Source organism: Carcharodon carcharias, chromosome 2 (genome assembly GCF_017639515.1).
Source record: "Carcharodon carcharias isolate sCarCar2 chromosome 2, sCarCar2.pri, whole genome shotgun sequence".
Classification (NCBI taxonomy): Eukaryota; Metazoa; Chordata; class Chondrichthyes; order Lamniformes; family Lamnidae; genus Carcharodon; species Carcharodon carcharias.
In genome coordinates this window covers 67,109,818-67,134,617 of record NC_054468.1, presented here as the reverse complement: position 1 = coordinate 67,134,617, position 24,800 = coordinate 67,109,818, and the positions used below count along the sequence as shown (strand labels likewise).

The 24,800-nt window shown below is 40.7% G+C and overlaps 1 protein-coding gene across 1 annotated transcript in view; it reads right to left on the bottom strand.

The window, feature by feature from the left end:
• wdfy1 (WD repeat and FYVE domain containing 1) overlaps nt 1-23,392 on the bottom strand; it is a 79,983-nt gene extending 56,591 nt beyond the window's left edge. The window contains exons 1-3 of the mRNA XM_041213155.1: nt 23,170-23,392; nt 19,304-19,371; nt 3,047-3,120 (exon numbers count right to left, since the gene is read on the bottom strand). Coding sequence (XP_041069089.1) covers nt 3,047-3,120; nt 19,304-19,371; nt 23,170-23,306 — 279 coding nt within the window. The 5' untranslated portion in view covers nt 23,307-23,392. The remainder of the gene's footprint in view (nt 1-3,046; nt 3,121-19,303; nt 19,372-23,169) is intronic.
• Nucleotides 23,393-24,800: the final 1,408 nt, after the last annotated feature.

Genomic DNA, 24,800 nt, shown 5'->3' with positions numbered 1-24,800 from the left:
TTATAGATTCCCACATCTATCAGACATGAGCATTCTGCTGGATGCCAACTTGAAATTCAGAGCTAAAGCTCTGGTCTCCACTCACTGTGAACGTCGAGAGAAGCTCCCGATACAGGAGGCTGGAATTCTACCACTGAGCCCAAGATTCACTCGATGCCATACAATCCACAATGTATTATTTTTCTACTAAGTACAGCTGTGTGCAATTATTGTGTATATTTTTGCAGTCATATGGCCCTCCTGGACTAGTTCAAAGGCTATTTGTTCTTAAACAAATCCTTGAGAGTTAGAGTCAAAATTGCTTTTTTTAAAAAAAACTACTTTGTGTAAATCATCAAGTCAATTAGGATATATCCTCCATTGGTGAAAAATGTTCACTGAAGTTTAGGAGGGCTTGATTTTATTTTGTATCTTCTTAAAAATATCTGACAGAAATTTTCCAATATGACAGATTTGACCAGAACCAAGTCCTTGACCACAGCATGGATGCACATCATGCCCCATTGAACGCTGGTTCCAGCAGCCAAAGGGGTGGAGCAGCCACTCACCTCACTAAAATGCAATGTTTATTGCTACTTAACTGTAGACTTTCAAGCTCGTCTTCAATAACTAGCTTGCAAATATGCCTTCCAGCAGCTGTTCATCAAGCAGCTGCTCATTCAAGGTTTTTATCATCAGCCAAATGATAATCATTTGCCTTCAGAATGGGAGAAAGGAATACCACAAAGCATGGTTATTATTGGAGCAAGCTGCTGTCCTGGATATCCAGGTCACAGCACATTTACTCATCACCAAATGCTAAATACAGATTCACATTGGAGGGGATTTGGTAAAGAATGGCTCCCTCTCCAGAGGATTCAGTGAGAGGCTGCTAGCGGCCAAAGTCCTCCCTCAATGTCGGTGTTCCCATTATTTCACATTATAAAGGATACATGCTATTTGGGACTGGGATAAGGAGAAATTTATGCATTCAGTGAGTTGAAATCTTTGCAATTCTCTACCTCAAGAGGGCTGTAGATGCTTCAGTGTTGAGTATACTCAAAGCTAAGATTGATAGATTTTTCTCTCAGGGCACCAAGGGATATGGAGAAAGTAAATAGTGGGAAAAAGAGTGTTCAGACAAAAAATCAACTGTGATCATACTGAATAACAGAGTAGGCTAGAGGGACCATACAGTCTACTCCTGCTCCTATTTTCTATATTCTTGTTAAACTCGTGAGTTTCCCTTTCAATTTGTTAATGTCCATGTTGCAGTGTCATGGCCTTGAACTAATAACTGCACCGTGTGACTCAGGTAAGATCAAATCAGGTGAGACAGCCGAAGCTGGTAACAATAAATGGGGGCTCTTCAGCAAAGAATGAAAATGTGCATTACTTCAATAGTAATGATTAATTTAAGACTTATCACTGAGGTGGGTATAGATTACTTTCTTTGGACATATGCTTCACCAGCAAGGCCAGCATTTATTGTCCATCCCTCATTGCTTTTGAACAGCGTGAACTGCCTTCTTGAATACTGCAGCCCATGTGGTGTAGACATACCACAGCCTTGGCAGGGAGAGTGTTCCAGAATTTTGACCCAGTGACTGTGAAGGAATAACGATATAGTTCCAAGTCAGGGTGGTGTGTGACTTGGAAGGGAAATCGCAGCTGGTGGTGTTTCTATGCATCAGCTGCCCTTGTTCTTCTATATGATAGAGGTCACGAGTTTGGAAGATGCTATTGAAGGTGCTTTATTGAGTTGCTGCAGTGCTTCTTCTAGAGAGTACACGCTGCTGCCACTGTGCATTCGTGCTGGAGGGAGTGGTGGATGGGGTGCCAATCAAGCGGGCTGCTTTGTCCCTGACAATGTTGAGCTTCTTGAGTTTTGTTGGAACTGCACTCATCCAGGCAAGTGGAGAGTATTCCATTACACTCTTGACTTGTGCCTTGTAGGTAGTGGACAGGCTTTGGGGAGTCAGGAGGCGAGTCAGTCTGCAGAATTCGCAGCATCTGACTTGCCCTTGCAGCCAGACTATTTATATGGCTTGTCCAATTAAGTTTCTGATCAATAGTAATCCCCAAGATATTGATTGTGGGGGATTCAGTGATAATAATGTTGCTGAATGTCAAGGGGAGAGGTTAATTCCTGTTTTGTTGGAGATGGTCATCGTCAGGCACTTACATGGTGCGAATGTTACTTTCCACTTATAAACCCAAGCACGATTGGTGTCCGGTTCTTGCTGCTTACAGGGTTAGCCTGCTTCAATATGTGGGTAGCAGTAAATGGTGAACATTGCAATTATTGAACATCCCCAATTCTGACTGCACGTTGGAGGAAAAGCCATTAATGAAGCAGCTGAAAATGGTTGGGTCTAGGACATTACCCGAGGAATTCTTGCAGCAGGGACTTGGGACTGAGATGATTCTTGTCTTCAAGAATTCAGTGAACAAAGCACTTAATTTGAAAGCCTCAATTCTGTTTGTGCCATTGCTGCCTTTAAACAGTCAGCATGTTGCATTGAGTGCAGTAGTATGGCTGTCTCAAAATCCTCATTCCAGAATCAGGGAATACAGGGTTAAATCCATCATCACCCAAAGAATTCAGGATCTGAGCTAAGAAATCTAGGGAACTAGAAGTGGACACACAAACTGCTTCTCCCTCTGGAAAAAGTTAGCCAAGGCCATTCTTGGAGGATAACAGCTGGTTCAAGTGGAATACTGAAAATCCTTTGAAGTAGGTAATCATCTCAGCTGGGGACTGAACTGTAGAGTGGGAAAGGAGGGGGCGCAGCAGGGGCGGAGAAAACAGACAGATCACAAAGGAGGAGAAATATAAATAATTCAGGGAAACAAAAATATAAACTAGTACACTTAGGGCATTGCTGAAGCCTGAGTAATGCAATGAGATGAACATTATGCTCAACACTGAACATCAATTGCACAGATTTTTTTTTTATACAATCCCTGATTTTGTTTCAGCAAACAAGAATAGTAATCCTAATCCTTATGACTAGAACAGAGATAGGTCATAATGCAGACATATATATAATGCAGGCATACATACCACAATTGCTCCATTATCCTGCCCTATAAAAATCCGTTTGCTGTCAGGATTGTAGGAAATGGCAGAGCAGGGTGCTTTAAAAACAAAAGTGGATAATTAACATTAAGCTGCTCACATCAGAAAACATCTACGTTATTCTTTAAAGGAATATTCCAAACTTATTTGTAAGGATAAAAGTTGATACCCATTTCTGCTTATAGAGATTACTTTTTTAAAGCATCGGTGGCTGTTTCACCTTCCTAGATCCATCCAAACATTACAACTCTCCCAGATTGATTTTAAAAAATACATGCATCAAAAGTTGATCCAGAGTAACTATACTGGAGTGCTTGACAAAGTGCCTAATGTACCAGTCAGCTGCAGAATTCAAATAATATACCCAATATTGTGCTGCCCTACCATGCTACGCTTCATCATTCATTATCCTCTAAAAGATATTTGTTTTATATTTTTAATACTCCAAAATATGCTATTTGAAAAAAGTGCAATCACATTTGATGCAGTGTAACGCTTTAAATTTGAAAAAAAACTGATTTTGTACAGGAAGCATTCTCTGCCAATCTTAAAAATGACAGAATCCCTGGATTGACCAGCTTTCAGAGTTAATCATCGTCTTCCTGTACAAAGATGTGACTGAAGTTTCCACAAGGGGCACTTTCAGCAGAATGCATGGAGCCAGTTTGCCAGGGCAAAGTTCCACTGAAGTTTCCATGAAGGACTTTGACTGGACCAAAGCCAATCTGGCCTCAAGATAACAAGATGGGGTAGTACAAAGGCTTGGGGAAAAATCTGTCAGAATGAGGCTGGAGGCCACAAGGTACACAAACTTCTCTCTCTGTCCAAGTGACTGCTGGACACTGCTTTATTCAATTAACTGATTCATTTTTTTGCAGCAGAGCAGAAGACTCTTTTGGCTTCGATTGGCTGCTGCTCATGGGTCCTATGTACCAGAAGGATAAATCAATTGACCAAATTAAACTATTTTCTGCAGCAGGAGAAAGAGACCTGAATCAGTGGCTTCAATTTACTGCAGGTACAGGTAACTAACACTGGATTAATGTGATCACATGTACCAATGTGTCTGAGAGTTTGAGCGCATATAATGTACCACAACTTCAAACTCCCCACCACCCTCCCTCAAATTGATCACAAATCAGCAGTTACATGCTAGTACAACCTGGTTGCACAGCCCAGCTTTGAGGACAGGGACCACTTCGATTGAATGGATGTTTGAGCTAGAGTAAAGGATCACAGATAATTAAGTGTAAAAGTGGTTAATCCCACAAATCGCTTCTTCTTAAAATTCCACAATCTTTAGTGCTATTTGCTTTGATACTGCCCAGATTAAGCAGTTATTTGAGTAGAAATTATGCTCAACTCCAAGTAATGGAGTCATGCACGTGGCTAGAATGTGCCTTTGACCACAAGATGAGATCTCCACATAATATTAGTTCAAATTGTGCAACATCATTTCAAAATATTCTTAATTTGTATTTAAACTGTCATTTTGGGAAAAAGTGATGCTTCAATAAATCATGATAGATTTTAACGTTTCCTGTGGCAACACTATACGCAAAGACAAACAGCTGAACTTGGATCATTAACAAAATGCTGCAGTTTCCCCAGGATATGCTTTCAAAGACAAGCTTTCAGAAGACAGGATAAGAGAAGGATGTGAGAAGATTGTAGTTGCAACAGTGCTTTTGAAAAACGCTTCAAAATGGAAATATTCAAACAGCCAGAAGTAATTGGCAGCCTCATGTGCTGGTATCACAGGATAACACATCATAATGCCTACAGCTCAAAAGAATCATCTGTTTGTTTATGTGACCAATGCTGAAACCTTTAATGACAGCAAGAGCATTTCTACCTTTAAAAGTAAAATGAAGTCAAGGCTGTCTCAGATAATCACCTCACATCCCTGTAGTTGCAGGTTTTGTATCCCAATATTAGTCCAATTTCAGATGTAACCAGATTATCTGAATTGACTCTTTCATTCCGATTGGAGAATTAAGAAGCTCTTAGCAGCAATAAAATATGTTGCCAGTGCAGGGAGGATTATATCATCAACTGTGACTCTGGAATGAGGTTTTCTTTGATATTTCTTAGTAAAGTCAGAGCATATTGAACAATGAAGGAATCTTATGCTTAGTAATACAAAACTTGAGTATTGCTGAAAAAAGACTGTTGCAGTTTGGCAATGCAATTAATGATGCCATTAAACAAGTAACAAATCTCTCAGACTATGTACTCTTAGAAAGCAAGGAGTTTGTTCTTGTGTATGGTTTCAATTTTGGTGTGCCTTCATCCCAAATCAAATGGGAAGAGGTATCTGCTGAGTTCAAACTCTGCTATTCCCAACTATCCTGCCACAAATCAGCATCCACTGAAGATACTGAATCTTTAAAAGCATGCCTAGCTGATCTAGTGCATGCATATTGCAGGATTCCGAATGACCAGTCTGATTTTCACATGCAACGCAAATGTCTTACAGCGTTGTGAGGCCTTAAGACCAACCCGACATTCACATCAGTAAACCTGACAAAGGGACGGGAATAGTCATCCTTAACAAGTGTGACAATATCATTGAAATGCACGCCATTCTTAATGACAGGTCCAAATTCATATCCATTGGACCTGCTGCTCAACATGACCGGTCAGTCTTGCTCAAAAGTAAGCTGAGAAAATGCTGGACTTGTGTAAGAGCGCTAAGTTGCCGCATGATATATAGGACAAGGTTCACCCTCATGGTTCGCTGTGTCCACGCATGTGTGGGTTTCCCAAGACACAAAAGTGATGTCCCTTTATGCCTCATTTTATCCAAAGCTGGTTCTGCACACCATGAATTAGCCAAATGGCTGGGTAAGCTGTTACAACCAGTCTTGAACAAGTTTTCCACATGCACGGTGAAGGTTTCCTTCACATTTGCAAAGATCATACAAGACTTGCATATCAATGGCAACACTGTGTCCATATGCTTATTTGACATTTCTAGCCTATTCACCAATGTTCCACTTAAGGAAGCCATAGATAATGTAGACCCAGCACCTTTGCGTGAATCAATATTCATTGAGCTTGTGAATATGGCAACTCATGCCGTTGAGTTCAACTTCAACGCCACCGTGCATGCTCAAATAGATGCTGTTGCCATGGGATCCCCTCTAGGCCCATCTCTCATAGACATCTTTGTTGGGTTCCATGAGAAAAGTGCCTTGGATGGAATGACACCTAACTTAGTGCCCCTTGCATATTTCCGATATGTGGATGATACATTTGCTATATTCAAACCTGTCGCAGAGTGTAATAATTTCCTTGCATGTCATCACTCACCTTCGGGAAGAGCAGTTGGGGAGATGAACCTGCAGAAGATACACGGAGCAGGGAGAAAATAAAGACAGACGCTGCCTATATCACTCATCTTTGAGAGAGCGATCGGAAAGGCGGACCTGTCAGCTGCTCAGAACCAGCCCATGCTGGGTTCGAAAGGAGGTTAAAAAAACAAATTGTAACATCACAGGTAAGAAGCAAATTGATTTGTTGGAGAAGTAGCTAGCTGCTTGGTGAGTATTTAGTAAGTGTTTAAAGTTTATGCTATTCCTAAGGTTTAAATTAAGGTAGCAACTGTAATTTTGATAAGGTTTATTAAGTAGGGCCAAGCAATATAAAGTTAACAGAAGTAAACCAAAAGCAAAATAAATAAACGTAAAAGTAGTAAATTGAAGCCATGGCAGGAAAGCTCAGTTGTCTGGAATGCATGCCCTGTAATGAATGGGAAGTCGTGGACACTCATGATATCCTAGATGACCACTTGTGCAGGAAGTGTCACCAGCTACAGAACCTTGAACTCTGGGTTTCAGAGCTAGAGCGGCAGCTGAAGTCACAGTGGCGCATCTGGGAGGCTAAGAGCTACATGGATAGCACGTTCAGAGAGGTGGTCACACCACAGCTTAGGAGCCTGGAGGTAGAAAGGGAATGGGTGACTGCCAGGCAGGACAAGAAAACTGGGCAGGTAGTCTAGGAGTTCCCTGGAGTCCCGCTCACAAATTGGTTTCCATTTTGTAAGCTGGTGAGGGCACTGGTTCCTCAGAGGAGTGCAGTCAGAGCCAAGTTTGTGGCACCGCAAGCAGCTCAGCTGTACTGGAGGGAGGGAAGGAGAAAGGAAGAACTATAGTGATAGGGGATTCATTAGTTAGGGGAAGAGACAGGCATTTCTGTGGCCATAGACATGACTCCAGGATGGCATGTTGCCTTCCTGGTGCCAGGGTCAAGGATGTAACGGAGCAGCTGAAGGACATTCTTCTGGGGGAAGGTGATCAGCCAGAGGTCATGGTTGGCACCAATGACTTAGGTAGGAAAAGGGATGAGGTCCTGAAAGCAGACTTTAGAGAGCTAGAAAGGCGATTGAAAAGTAGGACCTCTAAAGCAGTAATCTCAGGATTACTCCCAGTCCCACATGTAAGTGACTATAGAAATAGGAGAATTAAGCGATTAAACACATGGCTGGAAAGCTGGTGTAGGAGGGAGGGTATCAGTTTTCTGGGGCATTGGGACCGGTTCTGGGAAAGGTGGGACCTGTACAAGCTGGACGGTCTACATCAGAACAGGACTGGGAAGAATATCCTCGCAGGGAGATTTGCTAGTGCTATTGGGCGGGGGTGGTAGTTTAAACTAGATTGGCAGGGGGATGGGAACCTGAAGGCAAAGTCAGAGCTGGGAACGGGAGATGAAGAATTAGTGTGGCTCTGAAAAACAGAAGCAGCACAGGCTAAAATGTGTACAGCACAGGAATTTGGCAGTGTTAAAAGGTATACATGTAAATGCAAGGAGTATAGCAAATAAAGTCGATGAGCTGAGGACACATGGCAGCATGATATCATTGCTATAACGGAAACTTACGGAAGGGCAAAAATGGCAGCTCAACATCCCTGGGTATAGAGTTTTCAGACAGGATAGGGAGGGGAATAAAAAAGGTGGGGGTGTAGCATTATTGTGAGGAGGGATGATATACCAAGTGAGCCATATAATGAGGCCATATGGGTTGAGCTCAGAGATAAAAAAGGCGCAGCCACACTGTTATTAGTGTACTATGGACTTCCAAATAGTGGAAGAGAGTTAGAAGAGCAAATATGTAGGCAGATTTCTGAGTGCAAAAACAATAGGGCAGTAATAGTTGGGGACTTCAACTATCCTAATATCAATATCAATTGGGACACGAACAGTGTGAAGGGCACAGAGGGCACAACATTCTTGAACTGCATTCAGGAGAACTTTTTTAACCAGCATGTAACAAGCCCAACTAGAGGGGGTACAATTCTAGATTTAGTTTTAGGAAAGGAAGCTGGACAAGTGGATGAAGTAGCAGTGGGGGACCATTCTGGAGATAATGACCATGATACCGTTAGATTTAGCATCATTATGGAAAAGGACAAAGATAGAACAGGAGTGAAAGTTCTAAACTAGGGGAAGGCAAATTTTACAAAACTCAGAGGGGAGCTGGTGAGAGTGGACTGAATTGAGCTATTAGAAAGGAAAACAGTGTCAAACCACTGGGAGGCATTCAAAAGTGAGATTCTACAGGCACAGTGTAGACATGTTCCCACAAAAAAGGGCAGTATTGACAAATCTAGAGCCCACTACAAATCTAGAAGCTTACAGGCCAAGATAAAGCAGAAAAAGAAAGCTTATGAGTGTCACAAATGACTTAACACTGTAGAACGCCTAGAGGAGTACACAAAGTACAGAGGTGAAGTAAAAATGGAAATTAGGAAAGCAAAGAGAGATTACGAAAAAACATTGGCAGGTAAAAGTCAAAGAAAACCCAAATGTTTTGCCAGTACATTGAGAGCAAGAGAATAACTAACGAAAGGGCAGGGCCTATCAGAGATGCAAATGGTAACTTGTGCTTTGATGCTGAAGATGTGGACAGGATTCTCAATGAGTACTTTGTCTCCGTCTTCACAAAGGAGAGGGATGATGCAGATATTCTAGTTAATGAGGAGGAGTGTGAAACATTCGATACAATAAGGATAGCAAGAGAGGAAGTACTGGAGGGACTGACATCTTGAAGGTAGATAAGTCACCAGGACCAGACAGATTGTATCCCAGGCTGTTGAAGGAAGCTATGGAGGAAATAGCGGATGCTCTGCAGATCATTTTCTAATCCTCACAAGATAGAAGTGAGGTACCAGGGGACAGTAGATCTGCAGATGTTGTAACAATATTTAAATAGGGTGCAAGGGATAGGTGAAAAAATTATAGACCCGTCAGTCTTGTTAAGTTCCAACAGTTGTTTAGAAATGAAGGCCGATACCAAGACAGACTCCTTCAGGCAGAGTTTTATTGTTTGTCATAAAACTCTCCATCCACAGAACTAGTCTCAGCTGTTATCCCTTTTATACAACCAAATGGTACTTATTTAAACAACCTAATAATGAGCGATTCAACTTCTTTAACTGGTTCCTTCCCTAACAGATTCCCCACTTCTTAAAAGAAAGTAACCCTGAGTCAAAAAAAACGGTAATAACAAACGTGAATATATATTTTTCCATCAATAAGTTGATCTTATTCCCCTCCTTAAAAAAACACAAACGTATTTTTTCTTAAAGAAAAAGACATCCCTTTTTGAGGATCTCTAGTAACTTCTTGGAGCTCGCTCCTCTTTTGGTGAAGCAGTCATATAATTGGTAGCTGCTATCAATCCATTTGATCTTGGCAGTCTCATTCTCGAGCATTTGTTTTAAGCTTGCAATGTCAATTCGTGATCTCTTCTCGTTAACGCACTTTGTAGAATGGACATTTTCCCAAAGTAACTTCTTATCAATAAGACATTCGATAGGCACTGTTCCCGAATACCTTTTTCCATTTACAACTTCAATCAGTATCTTTTATATGAAGAATGCCATATCTACTGCCTCAACAAGGATGAGAGTCTCTGCTGCTAATGTACTTTTTACAACTCTTCGTATCTTTTTGGATTCCCATGCCAAAGGGCAGCATTTGCCCTTTTCCCCCCCCACCCCATGAGAAATATTATAAATCCCCCCCGCACTCGAAAATCCATCATATAGATTTGCATAAGATGCATCACTGAACACAATCAGTTTCATTTTTCTAACATCACCCAAAGATGGGAATTTCAAAATGTATTGCTCCATTTTTAATTTTGTCAATGTTTTGTTTACCTGAGCAATTTCTTCAACCTTGAGATCACTCATTTTATAGCTCAATTCCAAAATGTCAAAACTGGCGTCAGGCCTGGTTTGTTTGCCTAGCCAATTGAGTTGCCCAATTCGCCTGCTGAGTTCCTCTTTTACTGTTTCAGAAGCCGCTGTATCTTTCTGAGAGGCCCTGCCAGGACTAATTGCAATGAGATTGACATTCTTTAAATAGGATTGCTAATGTAAAAGGACATGTGATCCTCTCTGCCTGATTTCCAATTCAATGTATTAAACGCACCAGAAGCCTGACTTCCAATTTTAAACTCCGTTCTGACCCATTAACGACAACTGTTCCAAATTCGCTACCACCACCCACAAAAATATCTACGTGCATCATAAAAGTGGCTGCATGTTTCCCTCCATGGTGCCAATAAAGCATTGCCAGATCTGCTTCCAACTGAAGACAGCCCAACTTTAACAAAACTGACCTCACTGAGAAATACCAAACTCTGGAGGCATCACTTAAACATTTATTTAGCATCCAGAATGTCCCTTCTGCATTTGGCGCCTCTTTTGATGGAGAGAGAAAAACTTCCCCTTGAAGTTGATGTCCCTGCAAAAAAGCAGCTTTAATATCAAAGGACCTACATTCCCAAGAATTTGTAGCTAATAGAGCTAAAAAGATCTTTAGCATAACTTTCCCTGCTGTAGGTAAATCTACTTTTATATCCAAGTACCCAATTTTTCTTCAAACCCTCTTGCCAGTAGCCTGGCTTTAACTTTATAAGTCCCATCAGGAAGCACCTTTTCTGTGCATATCCATCTATGAGACAGAGCTGATTGTCCCCTATCTGATACCGTATACCCTAAGTTCTTTCCAACTATGTAGTTCTTGCTGTTTGACATTTTTATTAATTTATCATCTAATTTATTTGAAGCTACTAAGACATCGCGATCACATGGGCTTCTGCTCCTTGAAGTGTTACCAGTTTGTGCCATATTCCTTGACCTTGTTAAGCTACGCCTTATATCCTGCCTTCTATCATGCTCCAGACTGTTACTGTTTGATCTCCCTCTCACATTTATAGATGTTCTTTTAACAGTTCGTGATCTCTTTCTAGAAGCATGTTCACTCGCAGACTCTCTGTCTGAACTGATATTGTTTTTCTGTGCCTTCCATTTTTGTACTTCATGTTATCAATCCATAGGCCTAAACGCCTGTCCTTTATCCTGTACATTTAACCAGTTTTTATGTTTTCCAGTGGCCTTCCCTGCTATACCTACAATCGTCACATCCTGCCATTGACTGGCCCTTTCTGGCAAGTATGTAACTTTAATACCAGCTTTTCAGCAGATGTCCTCTGAGCCAAATCACCTCATCTTCTTCGTCCAAATTACTGTCTCCACCTTCAGATACCCTATCAACTTCAGCTACTTGGTCTTCATAACCCCGCAACATATGGTATGAGAAGCACATGGTCCCTCATCTCTTCCTACACTTTCCGACCCTGCAAATTTGTAGTCTGCACTAACTAACCTTGATGAGTGTACCCGAATAGTCTGGTTCCCATGTTGTAAAATGACTGTTCTACCATCTTTACCTATAATCTTTCCCGGGCCTTTCCACTCATTAAGTCCTTCTCTCTTATAGTATACCGCATCTTCCTGATTGAAAATAGTTTCCCATGGTCGTACATTGTGTCTTAGAACTCATCAAATTCTTTCTGAAACTTTCCACTTCTACTCGTGCAGTGCGTTTAAATGCTCAGAAAAGGTAGAGCTAATCATAGTTCCCTCCCAAGCTGGGGGGTAATCACTCAGGACTGAAGGAATTTTTGGATTTCTACCAAAAACCAATCGATATGGACTGTAACCCCCCCAACCATCTACAGAATTCTTGGCATGGACAGCCCATGCTCGAGTTGATGTTAATTTACAGCTTGGTCTATCCAACAATATTTTACATAGCATCTCATCTATAACCATGTGATTCCTTTCGCACACTCCATTACTAAAAGGCCTTTCAGCTGCAGTATTCATAACTATGATATTCATGTTTTGCACATCTCCCGGAGCTCATCGTTAGCAAATACACCCCCCATTATCTGTGAGGAATTTTGCAGCTGGTCCCAAACCGGTCTCTATCCACTTCTCCATTACGTGATCCACAATTATTTTCTTTTCTTTACTGTATATGATTGTCGACTAGTTAAAACTTGTTGCCAAATCTATGAAATGTAAAATAAAGTGTTCTTTTCTTTATCCCACACCAAATCCATTGCCATGACTTAACTGAAATCCCTCGCAAAAGACTCACTATCGACCATGACGGTGTCCTTCTGTATTTCTTACATATATCACAACTATTGCTTATCTCCTCTAAGTTTAACGTACTCTCCTTCCTTTATTATGTATCCCGTAGCAAAATTTTTAATCCTTGCAAAGAAGGGTGGGCAAACCGCCGATGCAGTTTTAACACAATTTGCTTTTTGTCTTCTAAACTCCTATCCCGTGACGCTAATAACATTTCTTTAATCTCCTTAGTAGGAAAGTTAGGTTTCATTAAAGGAATATAGTATTGTCCAGAATGGGTAATTGGTAAATCCGCAGTTTTCCAAAAACAATGGTGTTGTAATTCTCCATGTCCAGCTTCATTTGCACTTTCTTCATTGATGGTCTGCTCAACAGTAATGGTATTTCGCTGGACACTATATCTGTGCTGATGAAATGATTGACTTCAACTATCCTACAGGGAATCACAACCGTTTTTAAAGATTTTAGGGTATTATCATCCTAAATCTAAAACTGTTGGAACTCTCAAATTCTTTAACCTTATCCCGGTCCTTGTCATTTAAGGAGTCTAGAAAGCATTTTAACCAGTCTATTCCACAGACTGTAGACATGCATCCATTATCTAGCGCCACACAGTTGAAGAACTCTGCAACCAAGACATCCATCACTGGGCGGAAACTTTTTGTAATGGATACAATGCCCTCTCTTTGGTCAATATCTTCATCTTCTTCTGAGTCTTCTGTCTCATGTTTAATTTCAAACACATTATATCATTTAGGACAGTTCATTGTGGAACGGTATTTTGAATCTCATCTAAAACACTGATTAGCCACACCCTGCACATTCCTGAGGCTCATTCTTTTGTCGTAAATCCCGGATTCTTTTCTCCTGTCATAACTGTCCAAGTTGTTTCTGTCCCCATTGTTTCTATTTATAAATCTCCTTTCATACTGATGCCTGCATCCTGTTTCTAAATGATCTCGCCATCCCATTAACACTACCCTCCATTTTCTGTCTTACCGCCAAATGGCTCATTTGCATCATGAGCGCTGCCGGAAAGGAATGTTTGACTAGGAATTTTTTTTAAGAGCATCTGTTCTAGCAGTATGTGTTTTTCTGCAAACTTAACTCCTCTTGGAACCAGAAGCCTGTCCATATTCGATGCTCTGGCACAGTCTAGTAACTTAACTTGAACGCCAGCATTGGTTGCAAAAATTCCATCCAGAAATTCCCCAATCTGGCATATAGGCTACTGAATTCCATTATGTAATCTTCTATGGAATTTTCTTCCAACTTTCTAAATTTGTCAAAATCAGACCATGTAAACATTTAATAAATCTTTTTGATTGATCTTATTCATAAAATCTAATATAAGTTTCCAAACCTTTATCTGTGTCCAAATGCTCATACTCCAACTCAAAATACTTTGCATCTTACTTTGCATTCACATGGTAGCGAAAGTGCCAAAGCCATCCCCTGTTTTTCCTTTGGCAAGGACATAACCCGTATCCATATGGTTACTTCATTTTTCCATTGATCATATGGTCGATGCTCAGAAATCATCCATGGGTGATCATACCCCGACACACTACATTTTGATTCAGCCTTTAAATTTTTTTTTGAGTGACTCGAAACAACTCTGCTCTTAAAATTAACTCCAAATAGTCTTTTGTACAAAGAAAGCTTAGTTTCCAATGTTCTTACTTACAAGCAGGAACCATTCTCTGCTCCCATCGTTATAAGATCCAATAATTGTTTAGAAATGAAGACCGAAAGCAATGCAAAGTTTTATTGTTTGTCATAAATCTCTCCACCCACAGAATTAGTCTCAGCTGTTATCCCTTTTATACAAACAAATGGGTACTTATTTAAACAACCTAATAATTAACAATTGAACTTCTTCAACTGTTTCCTTCCCTAACAAGTCTGACTTCAGTGGTGGGCAATTATTGGAATCAATTCTGAGAGACAGGATAAATGGTCACTTAGAAAGGCACAGGTTGATCAGGGACAGTCAGTATGGTTTTGTTAGGGGAAGATCATGACTAACTTAATATAATTTTTTGAGGAAGTAACAAGGAGGTTTGATGATGGTGGTGCAGTGGATGTTGTCTACATGGATTTTAATAAGGCATTTGACAAGATCCCACATGGCAGACTGGTCAGAAAAGTGATGTCCCATGGGATACAGGGGAAGGTGGTGAGTTGAATCCAAAATTGGCTTAGCGACAGGAAACAAAGGGTAATGGTTGATGGATGTTTTTGCAAATGGAAAACAGTTTCCAGTGGTGTTCCACAGGTGGGCCCTTGCTGTTTGTTGCATATATTAATGATTTGGGCATAAATGTGGGCAGTGTGATTGGGAAATTTGCAGATGACACAAAAATTGGCCGTGTAGTTGATAGTAAAGAGGATAGCTATTGTCTCCAGAATATCAATGGTTTCGTTGAGTCGGCAGAAAAGTGGCAAATGGAATTCAATCCAGAAAAGTGAGGGGTAATGCATTTGGGGAGGGCAAACAAAGCAGCGGAATACTCAATAAGTGTGAGGATATTGAGGGGGGTGAGGAAGCAAGAGTCATTTCAGTGCATGTCCACGGCTCCCTGAAAGTGGCAGGACAGGTGGATAAGGTGGTAAAGAAAGTATATAGAATGCTTTCCTTTATTAGACGAGGTATTGAATACAAAAGCAGGGAGGTAATGATGGAACTGTATAAAATGCTGGTTAGGCCACAGCTGGAATTGTTTACACAGTTCTGGTCACCACATTACAGGAAGGCCATAATTGCTCTAGAGAGAGTACAGAAAAATTTACAAGAATGTTGCCAGGGCTTGAAAATTGCGGCTATGAGGAAAGATTGGATAGGCTAGGGTTGTTTTCTTTAGAAGAGAGGAGGCTTAGGGGTGACCTAATTGAGGTGTACAAAATTATGAGGGGCCTAGATAGGGTATACAGTAAAGAGTTGTTTCCTGTAGCTGAGGGGTCAATTACCAGGGCGCATAGATTTAAGGTAGATTGATAGAAGGATTAGAGGGGGTCATGAGGAAACATTTTTTCCACGCAGAGGGTGGTGGGTGTCTGGAACTCACTGCCTAAATCGATGGATTAGGCTGAAACACTCAACTCATTTAAAAGGTACTTGGATCTGCATCTGAAGTGCTGCAACTCGCACGGCTATGGACCAGGTGCTGGAAAGTGGGTTTAAAATGAGCAGCTAGTTTCTTTTTTCATCATTTTTCTGGCTGGCACAGACATGATGGATTGATTGGACCCTTTCTCTGCCATAACCTTTCTATGGTTCTAATGGGTCTCCATCCTGCACTCAAGTTCACCTTTGAAATTGAGCAGTCAAATGAACTCCCCTTTCCTCGATGTACTAGTTGAGAAATCTGCCAGGGGGTTCTCTACCATGGTCTACTGCAAACCTACCTTCACTGATCGATACGTATGTTGCGATTCTAACAGTTCCACACGCCATCAGATTGGTCTTATTGGCAACCTTGTAAATAGGGCCCAAGCCATTTGTTCACCATGCAAGCTTGATGCTGAAATAGGGTGCATCAAAGACATCCTGCAGGATACTAACTACTCTGATCAGATCATTTTGCGCTGTATATCATGCCAACTCATGAATGGGCCAAAGGCCATCGCTTTCAGCTCTGAAAAATGCCCAGTACCCTGGAAGGGCAAGGTATCTCAAAAATTTGACAACAGGTGAAGCTAGCTGTTTCACTCTGCTACTATGCAGTGGCAACATGAGTGGCTTTCGCCACTAACAGGATGCTACCGTCAAGGCAAAAAAAGAGTAATGTGGTCTATGAGTTTCAGTGTCAGTGTGACAATAGGTATGTAGCCTGTATGCCCCAAAGACTGGCGGATCATATCAAACAGCATGTTCCTTCCTCTGTTTGCAACGGGCAAAGTACAGATAGTACCCAACCAGCCCATTCTTGCAAAACTCAAAACAGTGTCTAACATTAGATGTAATTCTGCGATTGGGCAACAATTGTTAAATAATCCTCAGTGTGCTGAGAATTATGCTGACAACCAATTTTAAAATTGTCAGTTGGGCTCACAATGTGACGCATTTGTGGGTACTGGAATCTACATATATTAATACACTGGGCCCTGTTCTTTGCAGACAGAAAGAACATGTACACACATTGCACTTGTTTCAACTAAACAAAATAAATGACAGCCATTTGCTGACTCATTCCTTAGAGCAATGTCTTGCCCAGAGCTGCCTGGTTTAAATTTCAAACAAACAATGCTTGGCAGTTAACTGTCAGTCACCATTAACTGGTGCATTCTCCATGGCAACGCCTCTACCAGAGTCCAGTTGCCAACCAAATTCTTTTCATACAATATAAAGTTGTTACTTCCCTTGATAATGGTATTCTTGCGATTGTCCTGATGAGTGCAAGATGAAAAGCTTTAACAAAATATCTTATTTCAGCAATATTCAACTCTTATGCTTACCGAAAAATGAACTACATTTAAATAGCATCCTTCCTGTCCTCAGTATGTCCCAAAGCACTTCATAGCACACAAATTACTTTTGAAGACTTCGGGGAGAATTTTCTCCCCGTTGGGTGTGCCAGTCGGGAACAAGGACGGAGCCTATCGTTGCCTTCAATCGCCTCCGTACCACCATTTTATGTGGGAGGGCCAATTAAGGCACTCCCGGCGTGACACATGCCTGGTAGTGCTCAGCGCTACCTGTGCAGGCCGGGGTGAGGGGCACAGGGACATTAACTTCAGTTTTAAAGCTTACAATAAAGGAAATTGAAAATTATTTACACATGTCCCCTCATGTGACAGAGTCACATAAGCTGGGACATGTTTATGAATTGTTTGAAAATTTTTTACTAATTTAAATCCTTCATGAAATCTCATCCCGCCCATGGATGAAGTTTCATGAAAAATGCGAAGGCTGCCTGGGCTCTTTGTCTGCCCACCAATCGTAAGGTTGGACGGGCAGCCCTGTCAAATTGGTTAATTTGATTAGTAATGGCCTTAACAGGCCTTTGACAGTTCGGCAGGCACGCAGCCAACTCTGGTGCACGCCGCCGAATTAAAGATTAGAATGACACGTGGTGACGTCGGGACACACGCCTGACATCACCACACGTCATTTTACATGTCGGTATGTGGGGCCCCCCCTTGCGTGCCGAACAGAAGATTTCTGGCCTTTATGTTGATAAATTTTGTAATTGGCAAATAGTGTCTAACATAAATTAATCTACTTTGATGCTGTCACAAGTGAGACCCAGTATAATTTGCTCTTCAGATAATTCTAAGGAAACTCTTACATCCCCACCTGATCAGGTGGTACATGTGATAATGCAGCACTTCCTCAGTACTTCCTTGGAATGCCAGCATGGATTGTGTGCTCAAGGCCTAAAAGAGGGCTAGAACCTACAACCTTCTGACTCGGGAGAGGAGAATGCTACAACTGAACCAAATTATCACTACAACGCAAATTATAGGCAATCCCTGCCAGCAAGTTAAAGACACTGAAAGAAAGGAAAAAAACATTAAACACTTGATAGAATACTCAGTCAACTCCTTTCTCCTCTCAAGAGGATGACAACAGTAATGGGGGAAAAGAGTGAGAGATGGTGAGGGAAGAAAAGAAAAGAGGACCAGGGAGGAGAATCTCTCAAAGATCAGTTGCCCAGTGCCTACTTGAATGCTCTGCAGAAGAGTGGGGAGGAGGTTTATTAAGCCAGGGTGAAATCCCATGCACAGTGGAGAGGGATACCAAGGATGAAATAGTGAATAGGGGGGATGCAGGAACGGTCTGAAATGGTCAGTGGAGATAATGGAAAATACTCAGTGCGCACAAAGGGAAGCAAGGTCCTACAAAAAGGGGGTGTTTGGACAAGTTGGTATGATATTCAGTGGTGTGGAAAGTAGCCAATTTGCTGGTCTATAGCAGAAGACAGAAGATTTGAATTGTTGCAATGTCTGGGGGAAGGTAAAGATAGAATTACTGATACATGGATGGGTGAAGTGATGTAATTCAAGAAAAGCTATGAAAAAGGTGTAGCAGCCATGAAATGAAGGGGTGAGTGATGGGCTGGGCAGACAGTTGGGGTAATGAATAATTGAACAAGTGAACACAAAGATTCCTAATTGTGCAGTTAATGGGAAGAAGCACAAAGCAGAACAAATTAGGAAGCAGACAGCTGGGGTGAATATAGGGTGTCTTCTGGGATTGCCCTTAAAGTGAGCTAACCGGCTTGTATATTAAACATTTCAAATTCACATTTGACCTTGAACACTTGCCTCCTTACCCATAACATCAGAGTTACTGCCAAGTGTTCACTGAGACAAGAGAAATATCAAATGAATTGCATTGTAGTCCAGTTTATGCTGATCATTATCTCCCCGAGCTGATCAGACATTCTGTTACTATTTGTGTCAGCTGATCTCGATGCCCATTGCACTGAATAGGGGCTACTTTGTGATTTCAATCACTTCAAACCAACAGTTACTCTTTATGTTTCAAAGGCTGCTGCAGTGGTAATGTCAGTATATATTAGAGCATAGCTCCTCATAATTTAAGTTTCTCAATGTGTACATTTAACGGTACAGATTTCTGGAACAATCTTGATCACTTTGAGACTTCACATCATCACAAAATGATGAGAAAGATAGATTGATAAAGAATCTGTCCACTGTTGCTAATTCCTCTATACACTGATTCGACAAATGAAGGAAAATTTTCCTGGTTCCAATCAAAACCATTTATTAAAATATATCACACTTATTCCTATAATACTATTTTGGATGCTTTACTCACCTGAAACAGTGTGAAAGATGCTTGGCCAATACTGACCACTGTCTCGCTTCAACCACACACGTATTGTTCTGCAGAAAGAACCAAGGACATTAGTAAATAGTAAATGGGAGATTCTCACTAAGATGTACATTCCTATTAGAATGGAACATGGATTAATAACCCTTTCTTGAAAAATAAGCTTCAATCATTATAAGTTGAATCCACTGGCCTCAGTTAGCTCTCATTTTCCCTCATCTTTCAGGGGGAAAAGGACTGGAGAGTTCTTCTACATTAAGCAATTTACAGTGTTCTGAACTGCAGGGACTATTAGAATTTTTAACTAGGACATGGGTGTCAGACCATTAAGATTCGAATTTCATACTTTCTATGTGGCACACATCTATGTAAGCTTAATTGCACAAGGGATACATTTCTTCTACATTAATCCTTGCACTTTAATTTTAACAGCAATGCATTGAACTTAATTACAGGAAAACAGTGGGCACAGTCCTGAAAATTCATAGCAGCTGTGTGTTGGCATAGCTTGTCGTAGAGAGAGTGCAAGCATATGAGACAATAAGTGCAACCCAGCCAAGAGACAAGAACACCATGAGAATTGAAATCTCTTCTTTGTTTCAAGTAGAAGAAATGTTTTACAAATATTCACTGCTCTTTAAGGATCACGGTAGTAGGTCTGAATGTAACTGACGTTTTGATCCTAGATTTATTCTTTGTTTCTCCAATTTTGTGGAAAAAATTGTCAACAAAACCATATATTGAGCTGAATTTAAAAATAAGTTGTAATAGCCAAAATGACCACACTGGAACTGATTCACTCCAAAAATTTACAACCTTTAAAAATAAATACTGCTTATATTTGATCACAAAATTCTCTGAGTTTTAAGCAGGCTAAAAACAAAGTTATTGTAAAGAGTCTAAAAAAATTCTTTCCCCACTCTTTACAAATATTTCAATGAGATCACATTTGTTTTCAAATCAGCCAGGTTCACATTTTTCCAGAAATAATTTTGATAACCAATTAAGGGCCAAGTTGGTTAAACAGAAGTACCATGAAAGGTCAATAAAAGTCAAAAAACAAACTTGACATATTTATAATCAAATATAAGCAGTATTTATTTTTAAAGGTTGTAAATTGTTGGAGTGAATCAGTTCCAGCGTGGTCATTTTGGCTATTACAACTTATTTTTAAATTCAGCTCAATGTATGGTTTTGTTGACAATTTTTTCCACAAAATTGGAGAAACAAAGAATAAATCTAGGATCAAAACGTCAGTTACATTCAGACCTACTACCGTGATCCTTAAAGAGCAGTGAATATTTGTAAAACATTTCTTCTACTTGAAGCTAAGAGATTTCAGTAATTGTAGCATCTTCTAGATTATGAAGCAAAACCACAACACAGGCCTATACAGGGTTTCCCACCCTCAAAAAAGCCAAACTCATTGATTATTAAACCCATAGACTAATCATTTAATAAGGCATAAAGCAGAACCACCAAAAACAAATAAACAAGATATAAAACATTTTCTAACCCCCAAATATTCAGTAATAGCTGCTTCAAGGTCAGGAAATCTTTTTGTTAAAACTTAAATGAAGCAGGATATTTTAACATCTGGGCATCCAGTTGCAAGTAATCTTTGATCTTGGCTTGAGGTATTATACCACAGACAAAAGATAACACACCAGAGTCGGTAATGTTTGACAACTCAGAACTTCAGGAAACTCTCATTGTCTTTAATAATGTCTGAGATGTATTCACACTGGAAAGGCTATTAATTCATTCAACAAACATGCAGCTCCACAGAATTTTAAAAACCAACTTGTATTTGCACAGTGCCTTTAACATGATAAAAGAAATGCCTAGGCACTTCGTGGGATTATAATAAAACCAAATGTGTTACTGAGGCACATATGAAGGTATCAAGGCACAAAACCAAAAGCTTGGTCAAAAAAGCAGGCTTTAAGGGCCATCTTAATAAAGCAAAGAGACTTAGAGGGGCAGAGAGGTTTAGGGAGGAAATTCCAGAGCTTAGAGCCTAGGCAGCTGAAGCCATGACTGCCAATGGTGCAGCGATTAAAATCAGGATGTGCTCAAGATGCCAGAATATGAGAAGCGCAGATATCTCAGAGGGCTGTGGGGCTGGAGGAGATCACAATGATAGGGAGGAGCTGGGGGGGGGGGGGGATTTGAAAACAAGGATGAGAATTTTAAAAAGCAGTTTTGTTTAACCATGAATCCAAGTAGGTCAGCAAGCAGGGGAGTGATAGGTAAACAGGACTTGGTGCGAGTTAGGATGCAGGCAGCAATTTTAGATTACCTCAAGTGTGTGGAGGGTAGAAAGTAGGTGGGCTGGTGAGGAATGCATTGGAGTACTTAAATCTAGAGGTAACCAAGGTAGGAATTAGGTTTACAGCAGCAGATGAACCGAGGCAGGGCAAAGTCTGGCAATGTTACAGAAGTGGAAATAGGTGGTCTTAGTGATGGCACAGATGTGCTTAGGAGCCCATCTCAGGGTCAGATATGACACCAAGGTTGCAAACATTCTGGTTCATCCTCAGATAGCTACCAGGGAGAGGGATGGAAAGGGATGGTGAGCAGGGGAGCAGATTTTACAAAGATTTAATTAAACTTTATCTTAATTCTTGAAATTATCTAACTTTTTTTGGCAGGTTTACTCCACCACATTTGAAAGGTTCTGTTTTGCACACTCTTTTTCAAAACGCTTAAATCATCTTTTGAAATGTTTGAGTGGCCATGTGGAAGCTACAGTGTATCCTGAATGCTTGAAATATTTTGACAGTTTGGACACTCTTCAGTACAGTATGAACTGTTTAAAGGGCATTCATGTTAACACCATAGTAGTGAAATGGTGTTAACATGTGTGTCCTTTAAACAGTTCATACTGCACTTAAGAGTGTCCAAACTGTCAAAATATTTCAAGAATTCAGGATACACTGTGGCTTCCACATGGCCACTCAAACATTTCAAAAGATGATTTAAGCGTTTTGAAAAAGTATGTAAAAAAAAAGAACCTTTCAAATGTGGCGGAGTAAACCTGCCAAAAAAAGTTAGATAATTTCAAGACTGAAGTTTAATTATAAATCTTTGTTAAATATCATAGCACCCGTTAAACCAGCTTCCGTGGAGCTTTAATCTTTAAGATTTAAAAAAGGGGCAGCATTTTCCTATAAGTGTAAACAAGAAACGCTCGTGATGCAATGCCATCTCGGTGGCAAAAATGATACCATAACTCTCTTCTCAAAACACTCCCCCTCCCTCCGGGAAACAGCTGTTTTGCGAAATGTGATGTTCTTTTCAAAATCATGGATCAGATTTTGATAAGATTTTTTTTGACCATAAACCTTGCTCAATCTACCCGTTAGTCAAACTTTAGTACATCTATTCTAGGCTCAGGATGCATGTCTTTCAGGCCATGAAAAAGTGCATATAGTCGATAAAAAAACATAAAACAAATATGAGAAGGATTAACTATATTTTCGCCATAAAAAGCGGTTTCTTACAAAAGTACCCCATCCACATTTGTTCACAGGACCCTGACGAGCTGAAAGCCTTAAGTCACTAGTTGTGACACTGACTTCAGGAAGGCATGAACTAACATGTAAACAAACCTAAAAGCTGCTTCACCAAAGCGAAGTCCCTGCAGGGACCGAGTCAATTGCACAAAGAAATCCCCCGCTACTGAAACACACACACAAACAAACCCACATCCAATTTTGTTACAAGAGTTGCACCTTCCAACATTTGCTATAATTTTTTTTTGGGAGAAACACTGTATTCCAGTCTCATACGTGAAGAAAGACCGATTGATTCCCCGTAATCAGGAGTAACGCAGGGCTCCTTCATACCTGTCCTCGCTCACTGTGATCACCCCGTCTTCCTTGGGGATGAGGACGGCCGCGTTCACCGTGTCCTGGTGCCCTTCGATTTTGCTCAGCAGGACCGGGCGGCTCGTTTGCATCCGGGAGTGGATTTCTGCCGCCATCTTTCTGCTTTTTAGAAAGCAATCAGCTGACAGGCTCCGTTTCACTTTGTATTTACCGTATTCGCTGAAATAGAGGCTGTTGGGAAACGGCAACTGCAAGGGTTGTGCTCCGATGATTGGCAACTCACTTCCGGCAACAGATATGTTCTTTCCGAAATAAGCATTTGGTATGGTCCGAAAAAGTTCTTAACAAGTTTAACATAGTCACATCCCAACTATTATGGACACATTTTCCAAAAAAAACGTTCAATGTTCCATCTATCCATTTTCTCCCCATCACCACTCCAGAGGGTTTGAAATTATTTTCAAGCAATTATGTTGCAAAAATGGTGTTGCAAAAATCAGGACGTATTATTTTTGATAATACGGGAATTGTATTTATTGTCTAACATAAAAAAATAAAAATTCACAGATGCAACAATGGAGGTTGCCAACCTGCCAGGGTTGGGCTGGAGTCTCCAGGAATTGAAGATCCCCCACTATCAACATGGTGACCATTGACCAGAAGCGGAACTGGACTAGCCATATAAATACTGTGGCTACAAGAGCAGGTCAGAGGCTTGGAATCTTGTGGTAAGTAACTCACCTCTTGACTCCCCAAAGTCTGTCCACCATCTACAAGGCACGAGTTGGGAGTGTGATGGAATACTCTCCACTTGTCTGGATGAGTGCAAATTCAACAACACACAAGAAGCTTGACACCATCCAGGACAAAGCAGCCCGTTTGATTGGCACCCTATCAACAAACATTCACTCCCTTCACCATCAAAATACTGTGACTGCAGTGTGTACTACCTATATGATGCACTACAGGAACTCACCAAGGCTCCTTAGACAGCACCTCATGGCTGCTACCATCTAGAAGGACAAGGGCAGCAGACACATTGGAACATCACCATTTGGAAATTCCCCTCTAAGTCACTCCCCATCCTGACTTGGAACTATATCACCGTTCTTTCAATGTCGCTGGGTCAAAATCCTGGAACTCCCTTCCTAACAGCACTGTGGGTGTACCTATATCACATAGATTACAGCGGTTCAAGAAGGCAGCTCACCACCAGCTTCTCAAGGGCAATTAGCGATGGGCAATAAATGTTGGCCCAGCCAATGAAGACAACATCCCAAGAATGAATTTTTAAAAATCCATTTCAAGGACATTGCTGAGTGCAACCCTGGAGAAAAATCAATGGGACATTAAAAAAAGGATATTTTTAAATCATTGTCTTTTGATATTCCCTTTACCAGACATAAAAATATCGAAAATGGGGGGAGACAAGGCTGTTTGGTTGATAGCAAACATCATTCAATTGGGTAATGAGTCTTTTTGCATTCCAATTGACGTAGGCAATTTGTTACAAGGATGGATATTTAGGCTGAATAATGGCTGGAGTGTGGGGGCAAGTCATGTAGTGAAACCTCCAGGGATATGTTTAATCACAGTTGACAACCCTAACAACAGGGCATTATCTAATGTGCAAAACATTTCTTATTTAA